Consider the following 24,236-nt stretch of genomic DNA (forward strand, 5'->3'; position numbering starts at 1 on the left):
TTGTAGTCGATTCAATTCTTATATCATTAAACTTAATACATAGGATTAAATAATATAACAGTGAGTACCAATCTGGTGGTATAAATTTGAATTTCTGTTAAAAATACTTATTTGTGATTATTCTACTTTTTCACCTAACCTGAAAGCACTCTTCAAATGTATATATCATCATACTATTGTAAGATATTAGTCGGAATCGACCTGAATATCAAATATTATTACTTTTTCACAAATAAATTGAAAGCCTATAAAACTTGAATGTTTTCCGGTGATTCTGTGATAGTTCGCCTTTTAATGTGCAGTGGGTTGTTCCGGCGAGAATGCGCACGCATTCAGATATTCGCGGAATTTTTGCAGTTATGAGGAAATCATGTGGATATTTGTTTATATTTGTATTTCATGTGTTTGCAGAACGAAACACAAGGCTTAGAGCATTTGAAGTACCTTCAGGTACCCTCAACACAAGAAATAGCAGCAATGTTTTGAACAGATTTTATGTGTATAATCATTACAAGGTACTGAATCGTACAGTAAGTGGGGGGAGAGATACAATTTGAGTTACAAGTGCCAAAATTAAAATTATCACAATATCGCGTCCGGCATACAATTAGTAATGTCTCCCACCACACAGTGATGTGAGAGACATATTGATTTACTCCTGTCTGTCTGATGTGTATCTGTGTGTGTGTCAGTCTGTCTACAGGTGTGTCTGTCACAAATCTTGTCAGCGTGCCGAGTCCAACATTTCACTTCCGATCTTCCGACTTGAAAAAAATGTGTTTGACCTCAAGTCCTCGGCCAAGTCCGATAATTGGCTAAATCAAGGTACTTCGGAATTGTGGCTCTTCAGGGATATAAATTAACACTTGGACCCTATTAGCCATCTGGGCTCTTTACAGGCAAATTCTAGGGGCCCAGCCTAAAAGTTAGGGGCCCAGCTATTATTAGCGGAAAAATATATTAACCGTGGTTTAGATCTACATACTTAATAATAAGTCTTGTAATTTGCTTCCTGCCAAAATACATCAATTTCTTAAATACAGAACAGTCATCAAACTCGCACTGAAATGGAGGAAAGTTGTAATCAACCAGTGAATGACATGTTCTAAACATAGGACACAGTCTCCCAAACACCGACGCATTTAATTTAAAGTTTGAATGATTTTTGCAGCATTAGAGGATTTGGGTTGTTTATGGGCATTTTTGATAGAGGCTGCACGCTCGTGGACATCTGAATTCTAGTATTTTGTAACACTGTCGAGGTACAGGACTCGCAACCTGTCACGAAATTATGACTTGTACAAAAAGTACAAACCATGTTGCGGTCGGTGTTCCAAGCAGCCACAGTCTGTTAACAGCCCATTTTTCATTTAAAGGCCTCTTTGGCCTTTAGGACTTTTCATAATCCTGCTAATATTTCCTTTTGTCGCCGCTACCGGTTGTTCTAAGCTCTTTAACAGCCTTCAATAAACCGCTACTTTCCAGTGCTGTATTTCTATTGGGGCAGCCATTGTTAGTGATGGAGTAAATAATCCGCGTATGCCGATTGGTCGTAGTATATATCGGTAATTTTAATTGGTCGATTTAAGTGACGTCGTGTTTATTAATAGGACGGTCTCGGAAAACCCAGAATAATGACATTAGGAGAATCTGAAGCCATTCGCCGACTGGGCGACTATCTTGGAAAATTGACTCGACCAGCTTTAAATCTGGTCGCACTGGGCGAGAGTTAATTTATATCCCTGCTCTTGAATTACAGAAAATTGGCCTTTTTACTCTTCTGGATCCGCGCTCTAAGTCGAACATTTCTCATTGGCAGTGGCTACGATTACAGTACCGTAATCCTAGCCTCCCATTCTAGGATCCGTATTCCTAGACACACCTATGAGGATAGGCTAGGATTATGGAAGTACTTAAGACGCTTCAAAAGTATGTTAGGACATGCATAAATGTTATTGTAAACTTACTTATTTCACTTAAAATAGCATTTTTTTTCATGCCTGTCCTATTATTTCATGTTACTGATCAGCCATTTATATAAATATAATATTATCACTGACACTTTCTGTGACTAAAATAACCTAACTTAAATTTAGGCAAATTTTTGACACCTGTCATCAGAAACTGGGTTTAACCTGTTTGACAATTTGTTTCATTTAATGTGTGCCAACACCAGCAGATCAAAGAAGACACCTGCAGATCAAAGAAGATTGCATGTATTCCATGTGATATCATAGGGATGTCACTGCTATTGACAGGACCAGCATAACACACACTTGCCTGACTTTGAGTGCATTATAGCACTGGAAGCTTGATTTATTTTTTGCTGATATGGAATTAACTTTTTTAATTGTATTCATATTTAAAGGGTTTTCTTGGTTTGGGCAATCATGGCAAGAGTGAAAAAAAATTATTTAATTTGCAGTTTAATCACGTTAGATTCACAAGGTTTACAAGGATAAGAAAATAGAATCACTGACATTTTCAGTGAATTTGTTATTTACTTTAAATTAATAGACTTAAACAAAGACAGGAAATAAGAAAAATAGTAACATTATATTAAGCATATTTAGTTCTTTTTTCAACTTGCATGTCATGGCGCTAAAATCTTTCCACGTTTTCCCTAAAATCTTGTCACTTCTCCCTAAAATCTCTCCACTTCTCCTTAATCTTAGCTGAGGGAGAAGTGACTTCTCCCAAAAATCTTAGCCTAGCTTAAGCCCTGACTTTCATCACAAAAAGTATTAATGATCACTCCTGACAAGAATTCAGAATGGGTCATGTCACTTACTAAAATGGTATTTTCAGTGACATTTGAATACAAACAACTGAAGATATGCATAAATGTATGATTATTCAAAGTCTATGATAAATATGAATAATGATAACTGAAAAATGAAGTGTGTTTAAGTGTTTCATGAAAAAAATATTAAATATTTTTTGTGTTTTATGTTTTTCATCGAAATGCTAAAGCGCGCCCGAGGTACGCGCCGCCAAGTTTGTCTATTAATTTTTTCCCTGAAAAAAAGTGGCTATTAGTTTATAATGACCAGGGCTAGCACTGAATTGCTTATATATAAAGTACCCGCTGAAATTTGAGGACGCATTTCCAAATGGTGGGGAAATATGTCACGGTATAGAACTTGAAATATATTAAAACAGGGAGAAAGTGTGTAGGCGGCCGGTAGCTCAGTCGGTAGAGCATCAGAATGGTATTCCGAGGCCCCGGGTTTTTCTTACCCTGTGACACATGCCCTTTTTTCAAAAGCAGCTCTAGTTGGACTATAATTTCATCAAATGAAATGCCACAGACTTTTACTTTACTTTGAAATATTTTGGTCAATTTTTCTTCTGATCTGACATAAAATAAATCATGCAACAAAAACCGAAGAAGAGTCATACGCACAATTTTCAGATTAGTACCGCTGTGTGCAATATTTTGAGAACCACCATTGCAATGTTTTTCATTGGGATCAAATCTACCCCCCCCCCCCCCCAAAAAAAAAAAAACACTGATACTTTAAAACGTAAGCCATATCATAACCAACAACTTGTATTACAATACCCACACTGTTCTCATAGTAGAGGAGAACTACTGTAACCATGACTCTCTTCCCTCCACTCTAGACTTAGCTTGCTTCATGCGGTTCATGTCCAAATCCAGGGTGCACAGATATAGTCTGTGTTACTAAGTAAAGCAAGCACACAGGTGGGCTAAAAATACAGCTTTTGAAGCAAAGAATCCTTTGATGTTCATCTTCTAGAGTGGCTCAGCAAATCAGCATATTAATTTCAAGGGTAGAGTGCAGTACTGCCATAACTCTCTTACATAGAGTTATGGCAGTGTTGTGCCCAACCCTAGATTTATTATGCTCTGTGGTCATCAGCTAGTCATATAGACAGTGACTTCTCAGGCAGTTCCTAGGTTTCTGCATCATTGACTAATAAACCATGTTGGAAATTATGGTTATCTGAATGGCAGTGTCCGAGACTGCTGCTGATATGCATTTTAAATGAAACTGAAACTGAATAATTTGATTAAACACCTATTTTTATACAATGATATATTCAGTGACATTGTACATAATAATAATAATTATTGTACCCCCCGACAACAAAGTTGTAAGGGGGGGTATACTGGTTTCAGGTTGTCTGTCTGTCTGTCCGTCTGTCTGTCTGTCCGTCTGGTCGTCTGTCCGTCTGTCCGTAGACGCAATCTTGTGCGCACCATCTGTCCTTATCCCCTTGACAGAATTTAATGAAACTTCACACAAGTGATCAGTACCAACAGTAGTTGTGCATTGGGCATGTTAGGTTCTTTTAGAAAAAGAATTTGCAGAGTTATGGGACTTTGTTTTTTTGTTACTATACTATATACATAGACACAATCTTGTGCGCACCATCTCTCCTCATTCCCTGGACACAATTTAATGAAACTTCACACAAGTGATCAGTACCAACAGTAGTTGTGCATGGGGCATGTTAGGTTCTTTTAGAAAAAAAATTTGCAGAGTTATGGAACTTTGTTTTTTTGTTACTATAATATATACATAGACACAATCTTGTGCACACCATCTATCCTCATCCCCTTGACACAATTCAATGAAACTTCACACAAGTGATCAGTAACAACAGTAGTTGTGCATGGGGCATGTTAGGTTCTTTCAGAAAAAAAATTCCAGAGTTATGGGACTTTGTTTTTTTGTTACTATACTATAGACATAGACACAATCTTGTGCCCACCATCTCTCCTCATCCCCTTGACACAATTTAATGAAACTTCACACAACTGATCAGTAACAACAGTAGTTGTGCATGGGGCATGTTAGGTTCTTTCAGCGACAAAAATTGCAGGGTTATGGGACTTTGTTTCTTGTTAACATACTATGTACATACAGTCTTCATATGCAATCTTGTGCGTGCCTAATCTACGAAACCCTTGCACACAGTTTAATGAAACTTCACACAAGTGATCAGTACCAACCCTAGTTGTGCATGGGGCATGTTACATTCTTTTAGATAAATATTCTGCATAGTTATGGGACTTTGTTTTTTGTTACTATACTGTATACATACAGTCTATATACATACAGTCCACATAATTATGCAGTCTTGTGTGTGTCAAATTGCAATGTACTGTGTCAGTGCATGCAGGGGGTACATTCATCACCTTTAGTGATAGCTCTAGTTATTATAGCAATATTGATAATGACAATATTACTAATACTAATAACAGCCTTATTGCATCAAACACTCATGACCACACCCCTCCCCTTGAGGTCATTTTACCCCTATTGCGAATACCAGTGCTTAAAGCATCACATGGTACTCCCAGATGAGCTGCATATTGGGGTGCAAACCCCCCAGTTAATGGTGCCATCATATACTATTTAAGAAAGAAATACTACACATATCCTTACCCATAGAGCCATAAATGCTTAACTTTGTCAGCTGAAGTTAGCAAATCAGAAGTAAGATAAGACCACACTTTTAGAAGATCCTAGATAGTGTCATAGAGAGAGATAATGTGCAGTCAGTTTGGGACTCAAAACCGGGACCCCTCACTTACAGGGAAATGTCTACCATTTGAGCTGACTGCCTGACACATATTCCTAATGTGAACAAGTTTGTCAAGCAACAGTAAGACCACACTTTAACAAGAAGTAAGATAGGACCATGCTTTAGTAAAATGTAAGGCAAATTTTAATTCACTCAAACAGAAAGTAAGATAGAAGGAGATTTTCAATGAAGTGAGAATATGGCTATTGCAAATTGTAATGCTTTGACTTGCATAAAATTGATGAAGTAACTGTTCTCAGAATAAAACTAACATTTGTAACTTGCTTTTCTCTGATTATGATATGACATGTAGGCATTGTATCATTCATTTGCATGTGCATTTTTCAGGATGATGTCGGACATCACCGAAGTTTGGCAAACAAATTTAAAGATAATGGAGCAAAGAATGGTCTTACAAAATTTTCAGATCTTAGCTTTGCTGAATTCAAAGGTTTGTTTATAGACACTTCACATGTTAGTTGTATTTTGAGTGTAACCCGAGTTTTGAATTAAAGCAGTATGCCTCCAGATTTGGCTAAAAAATAATCTTTCTTTCAAATTGAAGTTTGGTCACATTATGAACATTAGAATATGAATTTTTGTTTCTAAAATATTTTAGAAGTTCCAAATCAAGAAAAAAATATGACCGCGCCGGGAATCGAACCCCGGACCACCGTGGCAATAAAGACATTTTCCCGTCATCGTAACCAATAGCGCTATTATAAGCTGAAGTAGTGAATAATGACTTCAAAATATAGATATTTATAATCGAGACAGTTTACCTGGAGTAAAAGCGTGACAAACGCTTTTCGATTTTCATCGTAAAAAGTGGTAAAAACAGCAAATTCTCATGTGTTTCTGTAACATAAAGTGTGTCGGTAATTAAGTTTTAAAGCCTTCTTAAGAAATATAGCATTTATTTCAAGATATCTAAAAAAATAATTTTTTTTTGTTGTAGAAAGATCTGGAGGCATGCAGCTTTAAGATAAATACTGAATTTTGATGTCCTATCCAAATAAAATATGTACACCTACCTACTCTTCTTATAAGTTTTGGGGGAAGCAAATTTTGTTTAGGTTTTAAATTCAGTTTTAACTCTGAATTCTCAAAGCAATGTCACACACATAGAACATTCAGCCAGTAAAAAACATCACTGTAGGTATGCACAGTGCAGTTAATATTATTACAAGAAAAACCTATGTTATTTTGATAATTGTTTCTAATGAAAATGCACCATTTTATATGGGATTAGTCTTGCTCAAATTTAATATGTTTACAATTTTGACATGTCTGTCAGAGTCTTCCAATTTTCAATTATTATTTCTTCTTTTGGATACTTGGAAATGGTATGTACCAATTTTTAGGTCTGTCAAGCATTTCATTTCAGAGTTGTACCTTAGTGACTTGCAGCCGAGTGTGAAACCCTTTAATCATACCAGGATCATACCAGTACAGCAGCTTAGGAAACTTCCTATCCCTGACAGATTAGACTGGTTAGTAATTTATATATACCTGACAGATTAGACTGGTTAGTATATACCTGACAGATTAGACTGGTTTGTAACAGATTAGACTGGTTTGTAATTTATATATACCTGACAGATTAGACTGGTTAGTAATTTATATATACCTGACAGATTAGATTGGTTTGTAATTTATATATCTGTGACAGATTAGACTGGTTTGTAATTTATATATCTGTGACAGATTAGACTGGTTTGTAATTTATATATCCATGACAGATTAGACTGGTTTGTAATTTATATATCCGTGACAGATTAGACTGGTTAGTAAATTCATATTTTCATGACAAATTAGACTGGTTAGTAATTTATATATTCTTGACAAATTAGACTGGTTAGTAATTATGAATATATCCCTGATAAATTACACTGGTTTATGATTTAGATTTTTTTTTGATTTGGAAGGAAAAATTATGTTAAGACCCTGGCAGTCACATATGATTTGTAGGTTATTGTTTCTCATCTTTTTCAAAGAAAAAAAGGAAGACATAAAAATGGGCTGCTTCCTTCTGTCCGCCACACTTCACGTGTTTTGTATGTACATTGTATATAAAATTATTTAAGAACTTTTTTCATGTTTTTAGCCGTCTTACAACTTTGCTTGGCAGTTAACTCCCTTGCATTGTGTTTTTCAGGAGAACATATTTAAACTATAGTATTATCTCCCCAGTGAAGAACCAGAAGAAATGTGGAGGATGTTGGTAGGTTATAGCTCACACATATTTTGGAGTTGATGACAGATTGCTTTCAGAAATGACCAAGAGACCATTCTTTAATTTTCTTTCTTTGTATTCTATAATGAAAGTTATATTCAGTATATAGAAATTGCTTACCAAGAGAATACTTGTTACTGTGCCTGAGGTGTAACCATGGCTGTTAACAGAGATGTTATATGTATATCAATAAGCTACATTTGTGTTAAAGTTAATGCTCATGGTGAACTTTTAAGTTATTGGATGTCTTTGGTCAGTCCAATGTACATTGTCTGTCATCCACAATGTCTTTAAAATAAAGTATCCTACTAAACCAGTAGGCAGTTTCAACTTAACTTCACAGAAATGTTCATTTGGTTGTACTCTTTAAACTGTTTATAAATCTTTGTTATTCATGAAGAATGCTGATTACCATGAGAACTCGGAGGAAATCTCAAAAACAACTGGCTCGATTTCAAAATAAAATTGCAGCAATGTTCCCTGGGTGACCTTAGATCATTCCTTTAAGCCATGTTGGTTTGTTGAAAAGCATGGCTGGCAATGTTTGGGGATAATTTTCTCTATATGGCCATATGGAAAACTTGAAAAATCTCCTCTGAAACTGCCGGCCCTATTTCAAAATAATTTGACAACAGTGTTCCTTGTACCACTACAAAATTTCTTCAAGCTCTAATTCAGAGTCAAGCACTGAGAAAAGTCAAGCGTGCTGTCTTACGAACAGCTCTTGTTATAAGGTTGAATGGCTACAAATAGAGATGTGCACTGTCATTAGACGGCTTTTGTGGAGAATCTTCACATCAGAAACTGTTGACTTGATTTCAGATTTTTTTTTCATAAATGTTCCTTGAGTGATTCCCTACTCTGCTCAAGCAAGCTGTGAAACTCAGGTGAGCAACCTAGGGTGAGCAACCAAGTGCTATCATGCCCCTCTTGTTTTAACCTTAAACAATCTGTGCTTATATTTAATACATGTATCCTGCAAAAGCTATTAAAATCTTTGAAGTGCATATATACTGTGAAATCATTAATATTCATGGGGGACTAATTTTCCTGGTTGAGTCAATCCACGAAATTCAATCCCAGTAAACAAGTAAACTCCCCTTTCATTTTATGTTCAAAAGTTGAAATCCACGAATTCATATCCCCACGAAATTGCAGTTTTGACCAAAACCACGAAATTTCATGCCCACAAAATTAAATGATTTCACAGTATTTGCTTTGCTTCAGCAGACCAGAGAATAGCAAGCGATCATAAAACCATAGCAACAAATGTACTGAAAAATCTTACATTAGTGGGTATAAAATTTTGTGGGCTTTTCCAGATTTGCTATGTAATGGGGATATGAACATATGGATTTCAAGGTTTGAGGATAAAACAAAGGTGATTTTACTTGTTTCTTTTTAATTTCATGGATAACATAATCATGAAATCCACAACAATTATATCGAAATGAATAATGATTTCCCAGTAATTACAAAGTTCAAAGACTGTTTCATTTTTATCAACAGTATTGTTAAGTTCTGATTCACAAATTCACAGGGCTTTCAGCACAGTAGAGACTGTAGAGAGCATGGTTGCCAAGGCAACAGGAAATGCTCCACCCAATTTATCCGTTCAGCAGGTGATAGACTGTGCCAGTAACAATGCCGGTTGTGAAGGAGGAGACACATGCAGGGCACTTAGCTGGATGGTCGATGTAAGTGTGGACTGTATATTGTCTGTATGTCTGTCTGTTTGCATCTTCATGTCTCTTGCAAGTTTTTCATATGGAAAACAATGTCATAGTTAATAAGATGGAACTTAATGTGCTTCATGAAGGTATAGGTACTGGACTTTAGATAGCATCTTTCATTAGAAAGCACATTTCAATAATCCATAAATGAGCCGCACTATGAGAAAACCAACTTAGTGCGTGTGCTACCAGCATGGATCCAGACCCGCCTGCGCATCTGTGCAGTCAGGTCAGGATCCATGCTGTTCGCTTTCAAAGTCTATTGCAATTAGAGAAACCGTCAGCAAACAGCATGGATCCTGACCAGACTGCGCAGGTGCGCAGGCTGGTCTGGATCCATGCAGGTCGCAAAGGCACTTTGTTGGTTTTCTCATGGTACGGCTCAAATGTGAGAATCCAAGGGAAAATGTAGAACACCACCCACCTCCCCTTAGCAACTGGTAATTTTACACATATTCCTCCAGTATGAATTTGTACATCATTTGATGTAGAACAGAATGAATCAAAATTAGTAACATATCATGTATACAATAATGTATAAAAGGGATTTCGTATGATCTAGGAATTGTGACATTTTGATTTTATGTACTTTGGTTATTTGTTTGTTACAAGCAAAAGGTTGACAATTATAACTTGCTCACAGATGAGCTATTATGATTGTGCTGTGTCTCTATCATCTGACCATCCATTGTAAAGATATATACATTCAAATGACTTCTTGTTCAAATTATGATCCTTGAATCATTTTAGCTTAATACTGTGACAAAATTATGATCACTGCTTATAACTGTGAAAATTCAGGATCATTGCTTAATTCTGTAGGAAGTTATGATCACTGCTTATTACCGGGAAAATTCATGATCACTGCTTAATACTGCGAGAATTCATGATCACTGCTTAAAACTGCGAGAATTCAGATACTGCGAGAATTCATGATCACTGCTTAATACTGCAAGAATTCATGATCACTGAACAATACTGTGTGAATTCATGATCACTGCTTAATACTGCGAGAATTCATGATCACTGCTTAAGACTGCAAGAATTCATGATCACTCCTAAATACTGCGAGAATTCATGATCACTGCTTAAGACTTCAAGAATTCATGATCACTGCATAATACTGCGAGAATTCATGATCACTGCTTAATACTACAAGAACTCATGATCACTGCATAATACTGCGAGAATTTATGATCACTGCATAATACTGCGAGAATTCAAGATCACTTCTTAATACTGCATGAATTCATGATCACTGCTTAATACTGCGAAAGTTTATGATCACTGCTTAAGACTGCAAGAATTCATGATCACTGCTTAAGACTGCAAGAATTCATGATCACTGCTTAAGACTGCGAGAGTTCATGTTCACTGCTTAATACTGCGAAAGTTCATGATCACTGCTTAAGACTGCAAGAATTCATGATCACTGCTTAAAACTGCAAGAATTCATGATCACTGCTTAATACTGTGAAAGTTCATGATCACTGCTTAATACTGTGAAAGTTCATGATTACTGCTTAAGACTGCAAGAATTCCTGATCACTGCTTAAGGCTGCAAGAAATAATGATCACTGCATAAGGCTGCGAGAGTTCATGATCACTGCTTAAGACTGCAAGAGTTCATGATCACTGCATAATACTGTGAGAGTTTATGATCATTGCTTAATACCAGGAGAGTTTATGCTCACTGCTTAATACTGTAGTGGGCTGTTATTTCAGTTTAGAGTGAAACTAGTCTATCTGTATTTAGAAATACATAGAAGCAGATAGACTAGTTTCGCTCTAAGCCCTCGGCATGTACTATAGTAAATGCAAAGGAGTTGGATAACAAGTTCTTGCAACATTATTGAATACACTCTTCAAAGTTTTTCCCTATCCCTACAACAAGTTGGGTATTGATTTGCCCTTGTCAAAGCCAAGCAGTACATTTATTTTAGAAACATAAAAGTTAGCCTTGTTATTATTGAAGGTACTTACAATTAAAGTGTAATGAGCAGCATCATGAGAAAACCAACAATGTGCATTTGCGACCAGCATGGATCCAGACCAGCCTGTGCATCCGCGCAGTCTGGTCATAATCCATACTGTTCACTTTCAAAGCCTATTGCAATTAGAGAAACTGTTAGCGAACAGTATGTATCCTGACCAGACTGTGCAGATGCGCAGGCTGGTCTGGATCCATGCTGGTTGCAAATGCACTATGTTGGTTTTCTTATGGTGCGGCTCAAATGATTCCATAACATGCAGTGTGTTTCTCTTTCAGTCCAAGACACCACTAGTATCAGATGCTCTCTATCCACTGACAGATGAGTCAAACTTCTGTAAGATTGAACCCAATGACACTAAAGGCACCCAAGTGAAGGATTACCAATGTTATAAGTAAACTAGTTTTAGTGTTGATCAAAATGTTCAAATGTTTATTCATGTACATTGCAAAACATACCATATACATATACCATGAAGAGCATTAGTAGGAGGCTGATCTATTTAGTGTTGCATAGAATACAGTGAAATCATTAATATTTGTGGGGAACTAATTTTCGTGGATTTTGTGGTTGAGTCTATCCACGAAATTTAATCCCAACGAACAGATAAAATTCCCATTCATTTTATGTTCAAAAGTTGAAATCCACGAATTCATATCCCCACAAAATTGCCGTTTTGACCAAAACCACAAAATTTCATGCCCCCGAAATTAAAAGATTTTACAGTAGAAGGAAAACACAATCAGATTAGAGGCTTTGAAGTACAATTGTCATCATTTAGGAACTATGGTTGGTTGCTATACTCCCTTTGGAAATGTCCAATCAAAAGTGTTCGTATTTAGACTGGTTTCAGAACTGAGCTTTGTTATTTCGGACCCAGAAAATACAGAATTTATAGGCAGGTTTAATGGCTTCTAGAGTTATAAGTATACATTTGGAAATCACACAACGCTTGTATTAACCCAACAATGTCTAGGATCATGTGTTGCATAAAATTGTACCATTCATGAACACCACAGAAGAATTATTGATGATGAAATAATCTGATTTATAGTTACACCACTGACTGCATTTGAGCTTAACAGAAAAAAAAACAACTTCATAGCTTCTTTTTAGAACTGCCTGATAGATACAGATTTTTAGTCAAAAGCATCCTTTCAGTGTTTGTGCAAATGGTTCCACTTGTCCACTGAATGGGACAGTGTGTCAGGATATAGGTCAGATAGTGAAAGCAAAATGAGCATCTCTCTTGTGTTCTAATAATAGCCTGTTTATATATGTCAAGATGGAATTCTGGGAAGAAATATTGTTTATTGTCTAAGTTATGCATTCTTCCATCTCAAAATCTTATCCGCTCAGTATCTCTTTATCCCAGTACAAGATTTTCAAATTACTTGACACAAATGATAGCCATATTGAGTTGATACGAAGAGTAAACCTTTTCTGATGTCAGTTCAAGGTCATGTTCTTTCATTGAAATCATATGTTGCATTGGCAGTATTTTGTGCTTCCTCTGTATCATTTAATGATTTATATGTCTTAGAAGTATTTTCAGTGATCTTGGCATGAATGTTTGACAAAATATATCACATACAGGCATGTTGATTCAAGGTTTTGCAGTCAGATCAAAGGTCATAGAGGCAAAATTGGTATAAATCTTTTAACCCCTTTGAAGGATTTTCAAGTATTTTTTCTCAGATAGTTGTCATGATGAGTAATGTGCAGAGCATAATTTTCACGCTGGTCTGTTCAAGGTCAAGGTCAGATAGTGAGATCAGGCAGGTTTTCATGAGTGCTCCATATTTTTTTAAACCCTGAAAGGGTTTTGAAATAGTGTAACAAAGATATTTGCCATAATGATAGGATATGCAGAATACATTGTTCTGTCATGCCAGTTCAAGATCAAGGTCATACAGAGAGGTCAGAGGTTAAAGAAGCAGTATTATGTGTCTCCTCTATATCTCTTTTGACATAGCAGCAATGTTTGACATAATGAGATGACTGGCAGAACACAGTTTTGTCAGATTAAGACAAACATATCTCTATGACTTTGTGCTGTTGATAGGTATTTAGTACAGTAAAATGGTGTAAAAATACTTCAGAAAATGGGAAAAGCATGAAACTTGGTACATACCTACTATAGGGCAAAATACTAAAAATGAGCATGAGACCCACTCCGAAAAATCCAATATGGCCGAAAAATCCAAGATGGCCGCCAAATATGTATATATTTTCAAAAATACGTAATATTATATATAAAATTTCTATTGACACTTACAGTCATCAGTATAATAAGCTAAAACCACCTGCCTGAATAAATCCAAACATATTATATTAACCAAAATACCGCTCTTCCAACAAAAATGAAAAAAGTTGTCTCCCTTTGATAAAATGTGCTATTAAGCAGAAGAAAAGTCATAATGCATTTATATGAATCAAAATTAAGTATATAATGGTAACTGGCATATCAAGAATGTTTAAAATGGCAACAGTCCTGTGCCGAACTTTACAACAATTGTAAATTAATTAATTATAAATACATTCGAACTTCGGTAACTGGAACCCATCAGGACCGACTAAATTTATTCGAATTATCGGTAGTATGAGTGATCGAAAAAAATATTATAAAGGAATTTGTTTGGGACTTGACGATAGATTAATTGAAGAATGGTGTTCGAATTATCAGAGTTTGAGCAAACGAAGTTTTAGTCTGTAATGTGTATTAGTGAATAAATGACATGTGTTTCACTTTGTCATTAGTTTTCGTGACTCAGAATTTGTAAGTATTGCTGTATTCATTTCAATTTATTTACACTAAGAGAACTAATGACACTTAATAAAACTATATAATTCATTAATTATGTTAGTGTGATAGACCATGTGAACATCCCTGGCCTGTCAGATCATCATGATTTCTTTGGGAAAAAGTCATTGCCGGTTGATCAGCGTAATCAAATTTACATTTGCATGTCCCTGTAATATTCTGTTTTTGTCAAATTGTAGCACATTGTGCCATAACAATGGTTTTATAGTTTAATGTCGTAAGCATATAATGTACAGTCACTAATGCCCTGATCACTCTCAGGCAAAGACCATGAAGATCATACTGCTTCCTGAAAATTTTGACGCGGTGGGGACGGGGATCAAACTCGAAAAATGTGCAGTTCTAAAGTTCATACTGCGCGCTTTTAACATCCTTGCCAGGTTCTCACGGTTCAGTCAGATTGCACCTCTCGCTTACCATGCTTTAACCATATGCTTATCACTTTTTCATTGCATTCGTCGCTACTTATAAATACAACGCCATGCACCTCTTTTTTTTTTTCATTCCTTCTGCAAGTTATATTGACATAATTGTGTCCGCATCTACACTCAACAACCATAAATTACAATAAGCGACGACCCCCCCACCCCACCCCAACGCTCCAATGAAGAAAAAAGAGCAATCTTATAGAGAGACTGTGGTGGAATAAGCAAAAGCAGTGTGAAGGATATACGGAGGTCCAAAAGTCCACTACAAGCTGCCAGTGCTGCTGAGTCCATGATTATGTGGCAATTCCTGATGATGTTCGATACCCATTGCTGACTGAAAACGAAGTGATTGGGAATTGGATCCAGTATTCATACTTAATTATCAGAATCTGAACCAATCATGGTGAGATCCTGCTGCAAACGTGACAGAGATGTGTTAAGAACTGAAAGAACGTATTAATAACCTTATGTGGTATACTACAATGTGACATGCACGTAGCATGGTCATAGCACACAAGCGTAGATAAATTGTACTAAGAACTCCATTGACGTAGCAAGAACGCAATGATAACCCAATGACAGCACAGTGAGCACGCCATGCAGCCTTTCCCGTCCGCACCACGCTTGTGCTATGTCCTACTAGGTTTTAGTTAATCATTACTACATCCTTCCTGCTTCCTGATTAGACCGCGTTCTCACTACAATTGTTTTGAACATGTCCAAAATTCGACCGCGTTCTCTACACTCATGGAGACCATAATTATTAATTATCATGTTCTTATCGGAGTCTACTGTATTTCTTCTACATTGTACAAGTTCTTACTGCGTCCTGCTAGTTTTTACGACGTAGTGGGAACGTGGCTTAGTGTAACTGGGGTATAAATTAAGAGCAGAATCTATCATTTCTACAAGAAAAATGTGCTCTAATATCTGTTTCTGGACATTTTACTGAAATTAAAATTAAATTAAATGTGAGTACTTGAGGATTTTTCTAATAAGCACAGGTGCATTCGAAACACAATTTTAATACCAATTTAAATTACTAGTTTTAAGACGACAAATATTATCTATTTACCATTTGTACTTCCAGTTAAGCAGTCTAATGTAAGAATAACACTGTCTTGTCAAACAAAACTAACCAGTACAGCTCGCGCTTACCGGTGAATTAAGCTTTTAAATGCATTTTCTACATCATCCTACAAGCAAATTGTTCGTATTATATTTTTGGGGTATAAATGGAGGCTTTCGATACTCTTCTTTACAGCAAAACATGTCAAGTAGCTTGATCAACCATCTGTTCACATATAAATTAGGGCTATAATGTGCATTCCTGCATCGTCTGCTACACCTCTTGAACATACTAAAAAAGGTTGCCCATTAGGTCGGGCACATAGGGTGTCGGGTGTTCTATCACTTTCCTAAAATTCCTAGTCAAGATAAATAAGGCTGACCAGAGAGATCTTTGATATATTGGAACCTTTCCAATAGTTTTTGTCTCGAGTACACGAGTCTCGTACCAATAGCTCCTCAAGTGTATTTGCAACCTCGATAAAGTCTGTCGAGGAAGACGTAATTTGTCAAACGTGCTGAAATGCTCTGCACTGCCTTATGCAAATTAACTAAAGTTGTCGACAATCTCGTGCTTGTGTGTACTGACAAGAGTATCTGACATGTACCTTATTTCAGATTTCAGCTCACTGTTCAGAGTAATATATTTCACAGAATAGTTACTAAGTGTTGTCCATGAAAGCAACTTTTATATTTTCAGCCTTACTCTTCTTTGTTACACAGTTAGCAATTTATTACGCAGACATTGTGACTGCGGGTGCATAATAAGGAACATTGTTTTATTTGATCCTACTAGCCCGTCGCTATAATCTATTCTTGCATTTCGAAGTCCCAAACTGAAAGGGGTAGTTGTCGTACTTGGTGTCAAAGAAACTACAATTTTATAGAGCAACTAAGTTAATTGACCTTCACATTCTCCATATTACTTACCATCTATAAACAAGGTTTCATAAAGAAGTCTTTAGAATTTGCAATTTTGAAGTTATTGAAGAATCCGCCATTTGCAAATGATGGACCGACATACAGACGGACAAAATGATGTACAAGAGGAGAAAATAGAAAGCAAGCATGTTTTCAATTTGTCCCTCTGTCTATGTAAAATTTCTCAAGAAACAATCTCTCCTTGTTTTGAAGAAATGCAGGATGACACTTTGTGTCATATTCGTGCACTATTTGTTGCCATAGCAACAACATTTGTTGCCATTGGAACAAATTTAAATGACATTGGCATTCTCTGCATTGCCATCTATCCATGTACCTAGTATCATGAAAAATTCTGCTGTAGTTTCAAAGTTATTGCAGTATCCCACTCTGCATGGCTGACGTATTGACATGCATATAGGGGCAACCCATAAGCCCCATCTGGCTAAATACTGGTAAGGGAATAACAACAATGTTTCAATATGCTGCTGTGGAGGGAATTCAAGTGAAATAATATAAATTACATATATTAAAACAAAATATTCTTTAAAATATGGAAACTACACAATGATAATATTAAACTAAGTTTTAAAGGTTAGATTTTTGCCGTTACCATGGAAACAGAAAGAAACTAACATCATTTGAATTGTTATTTTTGCATTTGATGCAAATTTAGGATTTATTTTATTATAAACATTTATATTTAGTGCATTTTGGGGGTGAATGTAAATATAATGACCTTTCATTAGAATCTTCGAAGGTAAATATTGAGTTTTGACGGCCATTTTGGAAAATGGCCGCCATATCGACCATCTTCACAGATATCAAATGGGTCCCATGACAAAAATGTTTTTAATGCTTTAATAAATAGCTGTGCCAATTTTGGTGCTTTTCCCATTTTCTGAAGTATTTTGGCATTTTCTGTTACGAATTGATCGCACTAATTGCATATCAATTCACCTTTCCATATTAATGATGGGGAGACATGCTTTTTTTCAAAAGCATTCTCTAATTTGTATGGTTTTTATCAGTTTGTAGCTAATATTTATATTAAATACTTTTAAAAAGTTTCTTTATTTTTACATTGCAGACATGTGAGTGAGGATAAAGTATTACAGTTGTTACAAGGTGGTCCACTTGTTGCTGCAGTTGATGCTACTACATGGTACAATTATCAAGGGGGGGTAATCCAGTATCATTGTGATGCTTTCGTTAACCATGCAGTACAAATAGTTGGCTATGATTTGTCAGGTACATGAATATTAATGTGAAAATGCATTAGGACATATATAAATTTTATTGATAAAGAAAGAAAAGGGCTTCTGGCCACAGGTAAATATTCTGAGGAGCAGCCATGAGGTTTTGCTAATTAGCATTTAAAAACCATACCCCGGAGTAAATATAACTGTATTAAAATTTTAGTGTTTTAGGAGTGGTAAGTGCTATCATGCAGGCGAGTATTCTTCCAAAAGAATTAAAAGATAGTATAATCAGAGAAAATCAGAATTCTGTATGAATCAAACAATTACCTTTTATTCCGCCGACATTGTGACATTTCTGAAAAATACTAAACTCAGAACTGCAATGTTGGTTCAAAAGTTCAAATTATACTCTGATTATACCCTACATACCACCGAAAGAATAACTGTTACAAGTGATGTGATCACAGTAAAATGTAAAGAATATCCAGAGGTGTTTCCTGGATACTATATACTGTAATATATAGAAGGTTATTTGTGTATATTGCCTCAACGAAAATGTGATGTTTACAAACATAGCTATAAATTGCTTGTAATGGAGCATTGGAGATTCAGTATTTTTTTAACTTGTTCAAAGTCTAAACATTTGTAGTTCCTATTCATTTTCCATGTATGTTCGAAACTCAGCGACAGCAGTTCATTTTTTGTTTTCACCAAAAATATTTTGGTTGCTTTGAGGGTTTATTGTTTTCTCTGTGTCACTTTGCCAGAAAAATTTCCGAGGCTAATATGACAGATGAAAAAAGTTTAGTATCAATCATATCAAAGATAATATTAGTTATACATGTGCATAAACATTATATATGAAATGAATAATGAAAATATGTTATAGAAAGACAAAATATCAAAGGAAGAACAAAAAATAGGGTAATCGAAAGGAGAAAGGATACGAAAAACAAAACAAAAATATGTAGAACAAGGGAATGAAATGTTTTCGATTTTTTTCTAAATATTGGAAATATTTTCATTCAAAATGTCAACCATTGAAACAAGACATAAACCATATGTGATCTGCCATTGTGTAAAGATTTAAGAAGTTGTTTCGTGACTGAACTTACTCAATTTACATATTGATATAAACATTACAATTATTTTCATGATGCGTTAATTTAATGGTCATTTTACATTTGAGAGAGCATAAAAAACTTTGAAGTAAAAGGTATTTTGCATTTAAATATTTTTAAAGGCAGTATTATTAAAACTTTGCATGCATATTCTAGAGATTATCATCAGTATCGAATTGGATAAATTCACATACTGGGTACCAGAAATTGATTCAATTTACTACAAAATTTCAGCAAGTTTTTTCAATCACTTACAGACAGATGTATTCACTTTTTGTCCATAATAATGAAGAAATTAAGAATAATTTTATGAAGTAAATGTATCATGCAGTTGCTTTAGAAGTCTGACCTACCTTGTTACATCTGCAGGCGAAGTTCCCTATTATATCGTGCGCAATTCCTGGGGTGCTGATTTTGGACATGATGGTTTTCTGTATATCAAAATTGGTGAAAATGTTTGTGGTAAGTATTTTAATTTACGCATTATTATTTGGGTAAGTGATAATGTTTATGGTCAAGTACCAAACCCAGTATCACTTGGAATTTCCACAGTAAGTAACTTTGCAAGGCAGTGAAAGTGTTTGCTCTTTAGCCCTTAGTCTGCTAACGGCAAGTGATTCTGCCTTTGCGACCAGTACAGACCGAGATCTGCCTGCACATCCGTGCAGTCTGATCATGGTCTCATTGTGACCAGTGCAGACCAAGGTCTGCCTGCAGATCCGTGCAATCTGATCATGGTCTGCACTGTTTGCTATTCAGTCTGTATATTTTCAGTTTTGAATAATTAGTGGTACTGCCCAAATTGAATGATGGACAAGCTCATTTTAGAAATTTAGCAGGCTAAAGATTAGAGGTGTTGTATTATTAAAACACATAACAGATTCTAGCTGCTCAGTTATCTAATGTACTTTTTGTGTTTATTTCAGGAATTGCGTCAGAGATATCAACTGTCTTGGTATACGCATAGTTTAGTGGAACAGTTGTGTCTGGGTATACGTATTAAGTGGTTTTGGTCTTGGTGTACATTTGATTCAGTGGATTGTGTCTAGGTATATGTATAATACAATAGGTAGTGTCTCAGTGTATGTATGATTCAGTGGACTTTGTGTATATATGATTGTGACTCTATGTACATATGATTTAATGGAATATATGTATCAGTATCTGTGATGACTTGATGAAAATTGTTCAGCTTTTTTCTATGGATTCAGTATGTGCTAAAACATAGGCATATTCTTTATGGAATCTCCTGTTAAGATGTTTGGGGTAATTGTAACTTTTACAGCAGCTATTGGCTCGAAAAACTTACTTGTCAAATGAAATTAACTATGTTAGCTTTTATCTTACTTTCTGGTACAATAGCCAATGCAAGTGTTTGAAACCTGATACCAAAATTCAAAAACACATATCTAAAATACACAGTGGCATTCATTATAGAATGTATCAATCTGTAATCATCCACAAACTTTGAATTGTACCAGTTACGAAATCTGGAGACAAATAGCTCAAATTTTCAGAATACTTTAGAATATGGTTTTCATATGCTAGAACAGACTGGTGCACAGCTTAAAGTTTCAGTTACATTGTTGTCATGGAAATTAACTAAAAGATTATGCTATCTATATTGCCTGTTGTCATGGAAACAAGAAGTTTTATCCTGTTACATGCTGCAATGTTGTTTCATATTTCACACAAAATTTACAAGTGAAAGTATTAACATTTGAATGTAACCAAAGATGTACTTTTTTGTTAAGGAGGGTGCTTTATGTTTATAATTTAATAATTATAGGTTATTAGATTTGTATCGAGAAATATGCACGAGTTCTGCAGGGGAAATATTGCGCGACTTTAAAAGCGCAATTTTATTCCTGTGAAGGAATGAGTGCATATTTCTCAATGCAGATCTAATCATCTATTTATTACATACGTATCTACACTTAAAATTATCATATAGGTCATAAAAATTTGTTATTAAGCCTGAGTCAGATTGGAAATATGGTTGTTATAGAACCTTTAAACGTGATGATATACATGAAAATGATGTCATGAATGACATATCACACCTGATATGAAATTAGAAGGCCAATATTTATAGGTTATTAACTTTGTATGTGGATAATATATGCATGAGTTCTGCAGCGGTTATATTGTGCGACTTTAGGAGCGCAAGATTATCCGCAAAAGAATGAGTGCATATATCCACATACAAAGTTGGTAAGCTTTTTATTACCCACTATCAAATAATTAATTTATTTTCAAATCATCATATTGTAACAAAAGACAGGACAAATACGAAAGTAAATTGTCCGAAAATGTAATAAACAAATCAAACTGATGCACGTTAATATTTTCCGCGAAAATAATGTCAACTTGTTGTCGCATCGTGCGCGTGGACGCCATGGACAACATGCAGTTCTTTCCATTACAACGTTAAGAAAACATTCCACGTTAGATATGAAAGCGTTCCACGTCATGATATGGAAAAATATTGCATGATCGCGGTCCAGTGAAACTCAATGGAAAATATTTTTAGGTATGTAATAAGGAAAATATTTACGTTTCAGGTTCCTTTGAAACTTAACGGAGTTTCTTAATGAGTATGTAATAATCACTGTAACACATATTTTAAGATAAAATCAAAACTTCTTGGAGAGGGATAATATAATACTAACTATCATACTTTCACATGTTTCCATTTATTTCAGTTATGTCTTTGGTGGTTAAATATATTAGCTATACTGTAAATCTGGTTTTAATCACAATCATTTTATTTTCACCAATTTTCTGGAACAGAGTGGCGCTAAGATTCATAAAACTTGTGAATGATATAATATGCTTCATCGTACTCTGATGTACAACAAGGAAAAACTTTGATGTCTGTACATTGTAAATGTGTCAATTCGCAAACTAAATGTGATACAAAAAGATCTAATCTTTGTTTTAAGATTTCACAATTCTACCATTATATAATTTGTGAGCATGCATACTGGCCATACAGGCTTTTTTATATGAGTCTTTGAAAAAGTTATTGTTACAAAACATATTCATGCTAGAATACTATAACTGGCATGGAGTATTTGAAATTTTTGATTTTATATAAACTGATGAACTATAATGCATATTTTCATTGCATTTATTTTTCACTGCAGTGAAATACATTTCCTTTATTAGCTCACCTGTCACAAAGTGACAAGGTGAGCTTTTGTGATCGCGCAGTGTCCGTCGTCCGTCGTCCGTGCGTGCGTCCGTGCGTGCGTCCGTCCGTAAACTTTTGCTTGTGACCACTCTAGAGGTCACATTTTTCATGGGATCTTTATGAAAGTTGGTCAGAATGTTCATCTTGATGATATCTAGGTCAAGTTCGAAACTGGGTCATGTGCCGTCAAAAACTAGGTCAGTAGGTCTAAAAATAGAAAAACCTTGTGACCTCTCTAGAGGCCATATATTTCACAAGATCTTTATGAAAGTTGGTCAGAATGTTCACCTTGATGATATCTAGGTCAAGTTCGAAACTGGGTCACGTGCCGTCAAAAACTAGGTCAGTAGGTCTAAAAATAGAAAAACCTTGTGACCTCTCTAGAGGCCATATATTTCACAAGATCTTCATGAAAGTTGGTCAGAACGTTCACCTTGATAATATCTAGGTCAAGTTCGAAACTGGGTCACGTGCCATCAAAAACTAGGTCAGTAGGTCAAATAATAGAAAAACCTTGTGACCTCTCTAGAGGCCATACTTTTCATGGGATCTGTATGAAAGTTGGTCTGAATGTTCATCTTGATGATATCTAGGTCAAGTTCGAAACTGGGTCATGTGCGGTCAAAAACTAGGTCAAAAGGTCTAAAAATAGAAAAACCTTGTGACCTCTCTAGAGGCCATATATTTCATGATATCTTCATGAAAATTGGTCAGAATGTTCACCTTGATGATATCTAGGTCAAGTTTGAAAGTGGGTCATGTGCGGTCAAAAACTAGGTCATTAGGTCTAAAAATAGAAAAACCTTGTGACCTCTCTAGAGGCCATATTTTTCATGGGATCTGTATGAAAATTGGTCTGAATGTTCATCTTGATGATATCTAGGTCAAGTTTGAAAGTGGGTCACGTGTTGTCAAAAACTAGGTCAGTAGGTCAAATAATAGAAAAACCTTGTGACCTCTCTAAAGGCCATATTTTTCATGGGATCTGTATGAAAATTGGTCTGAATGTTCATCTTGATGATATCTAGGTCAAGTTCGAAACAGGGTCATGTGCGGTCAAAAACTAGGTCATTAGGTCTAAAAATAGAAAAACCTTGTGACCTCTCTAGAGACCATACTTGTGAATGGATCTCCATAAAAATTGGTCAGAATGTTCACCTTGATGATATCTAGGTCAAGTTTGAAACTGGGTCACGTGCCGTAAAAAACTAGGTCAGTAGGTCAAATAATAAAAAAACCTTGTGGCCTCTCTAGAGGCCATACTTTTCATGGGATCTGTATGAAAGTTGGTCTGAATCTTCATCTTGATGATATCTAGGTCAAATTTGAATTTGGGTCAACTGCGGTCAAAAACTAGGTCAGTAGGTCTAAAATTATTAAAATCTTTTGACCTCTCTAGAGACCATATTTTTCAACGGATCTTCATGAAAATTGGTCAGAATTTTTATCTTGATAATATCTAGGTCAAGTTCAAAACTGGGTCACATGAGCTCAAAAACTAGGTCACTATGTCAAATAATAAAAAAAACGACGTCATACTCATAACTGGGTCATGTGGGAAGAGGTGAGCGATTCAGGACCATCATGGTCCTCTTGTTTTTACTGCAGTGAGACATTCTTCCTGTATTTTCACTGGTTTTCCAGAACTATTTTAGTATTCTTGGGAAGTGATTTTGGTGTCATTTGAAGAGAAAAATGCAGATTGATAGTGAGTAAGCTATTTTAAGTCAAATTATCAAATTTATTACAAAAATAAAAACCATATTCATGAAAAAAAAACCAAACAACTTGACTATTCATTCTTTATTATTATAGGACAGTATTTTTATAATGCTTGTTATAGCTCTGAATGCTGTATTTTTACTTTAAAGTTTTGCAATCACGATGGTTGCCTTTTCATACATGATTTATGGTAATATTGTATTTAAAAGTTTTATTTATACAGGTACATTGTTTT

At 35.3% G+C, this 24,236-nt stretch overlaps 1 protein-coding gene across 1 annotated transcript; it reads left to right on the plus strand.

The window, feature by feature from the left end:
* The first annotated feature begins 316 nt into the window (after positions 1 to 316).
* LOC123556885 (cathepsin O-like) lies at positions 317 to 22,246 on the plus strand. Its single transcript, XM_045347946.2, has 9 exons — positions 317 to 515; positions 5,908 to 6,010; positions 6,947 to 7,052; positions 7,718 to 7,783; positions 9,336 to 9,492; positions 11,798 to 11,913; positions 17,851 to 18,011; positions 19,453 to 19,545; positions 20,010 to 22,246. Exons 1-9 carry the CDS (start codon positions 321 to 323, stop codon positions 20,048 to 20,050), a joined length of 1,038 nt encoding a protein of 345 aa, XP_045203881.2. The 5' UTR covers positions 317 to 320; the 3' UTR covers positions 20,051 to 22,246.
* Positions 22,247 to 24,236: the final 1,990 nt, after the last annotated feature.

Source organism: Mercenaria mercenaria, chromosome 5, assembly GCF_021730395.1.
Source record: "Mercenaria mercenaria strain notata chromosome 5, MADL_Memer_1, whole genome shotgun sequence".
Classification (NCBI taxonomy): domain Eukaryota; kingdom Metazoa; phylum Mollusca; class Bivalvia; order Venerida; family Veneridae; genus Mercenaria; species Mercenaria mercenaria.

Excerpts from the sequence above, each read along its gene's own strand:
- LOC123556885 (XM_045347946.2), top strand. The coding sequence starts at position 321 with ATGCGCACGCATTCAGATATTCGCGGAATTTTTGCAGTTATGAGGAAA. Across the intron at positions 7,053-7,717 it reads ATCCCTGACAGATTAGACTG|GAGAACATATTTAAACTATA; the intron begins GTTAGTAATTTA and ends TGTGTTTTTCAG. Across the intron at positions 18,012-19,452 it reads AGTTGGCTATGATTTGTCAG|GCGAAGTTCCCTATTATATC; the intron begins GTACATGAATAT and ends TTACATCTGCAG.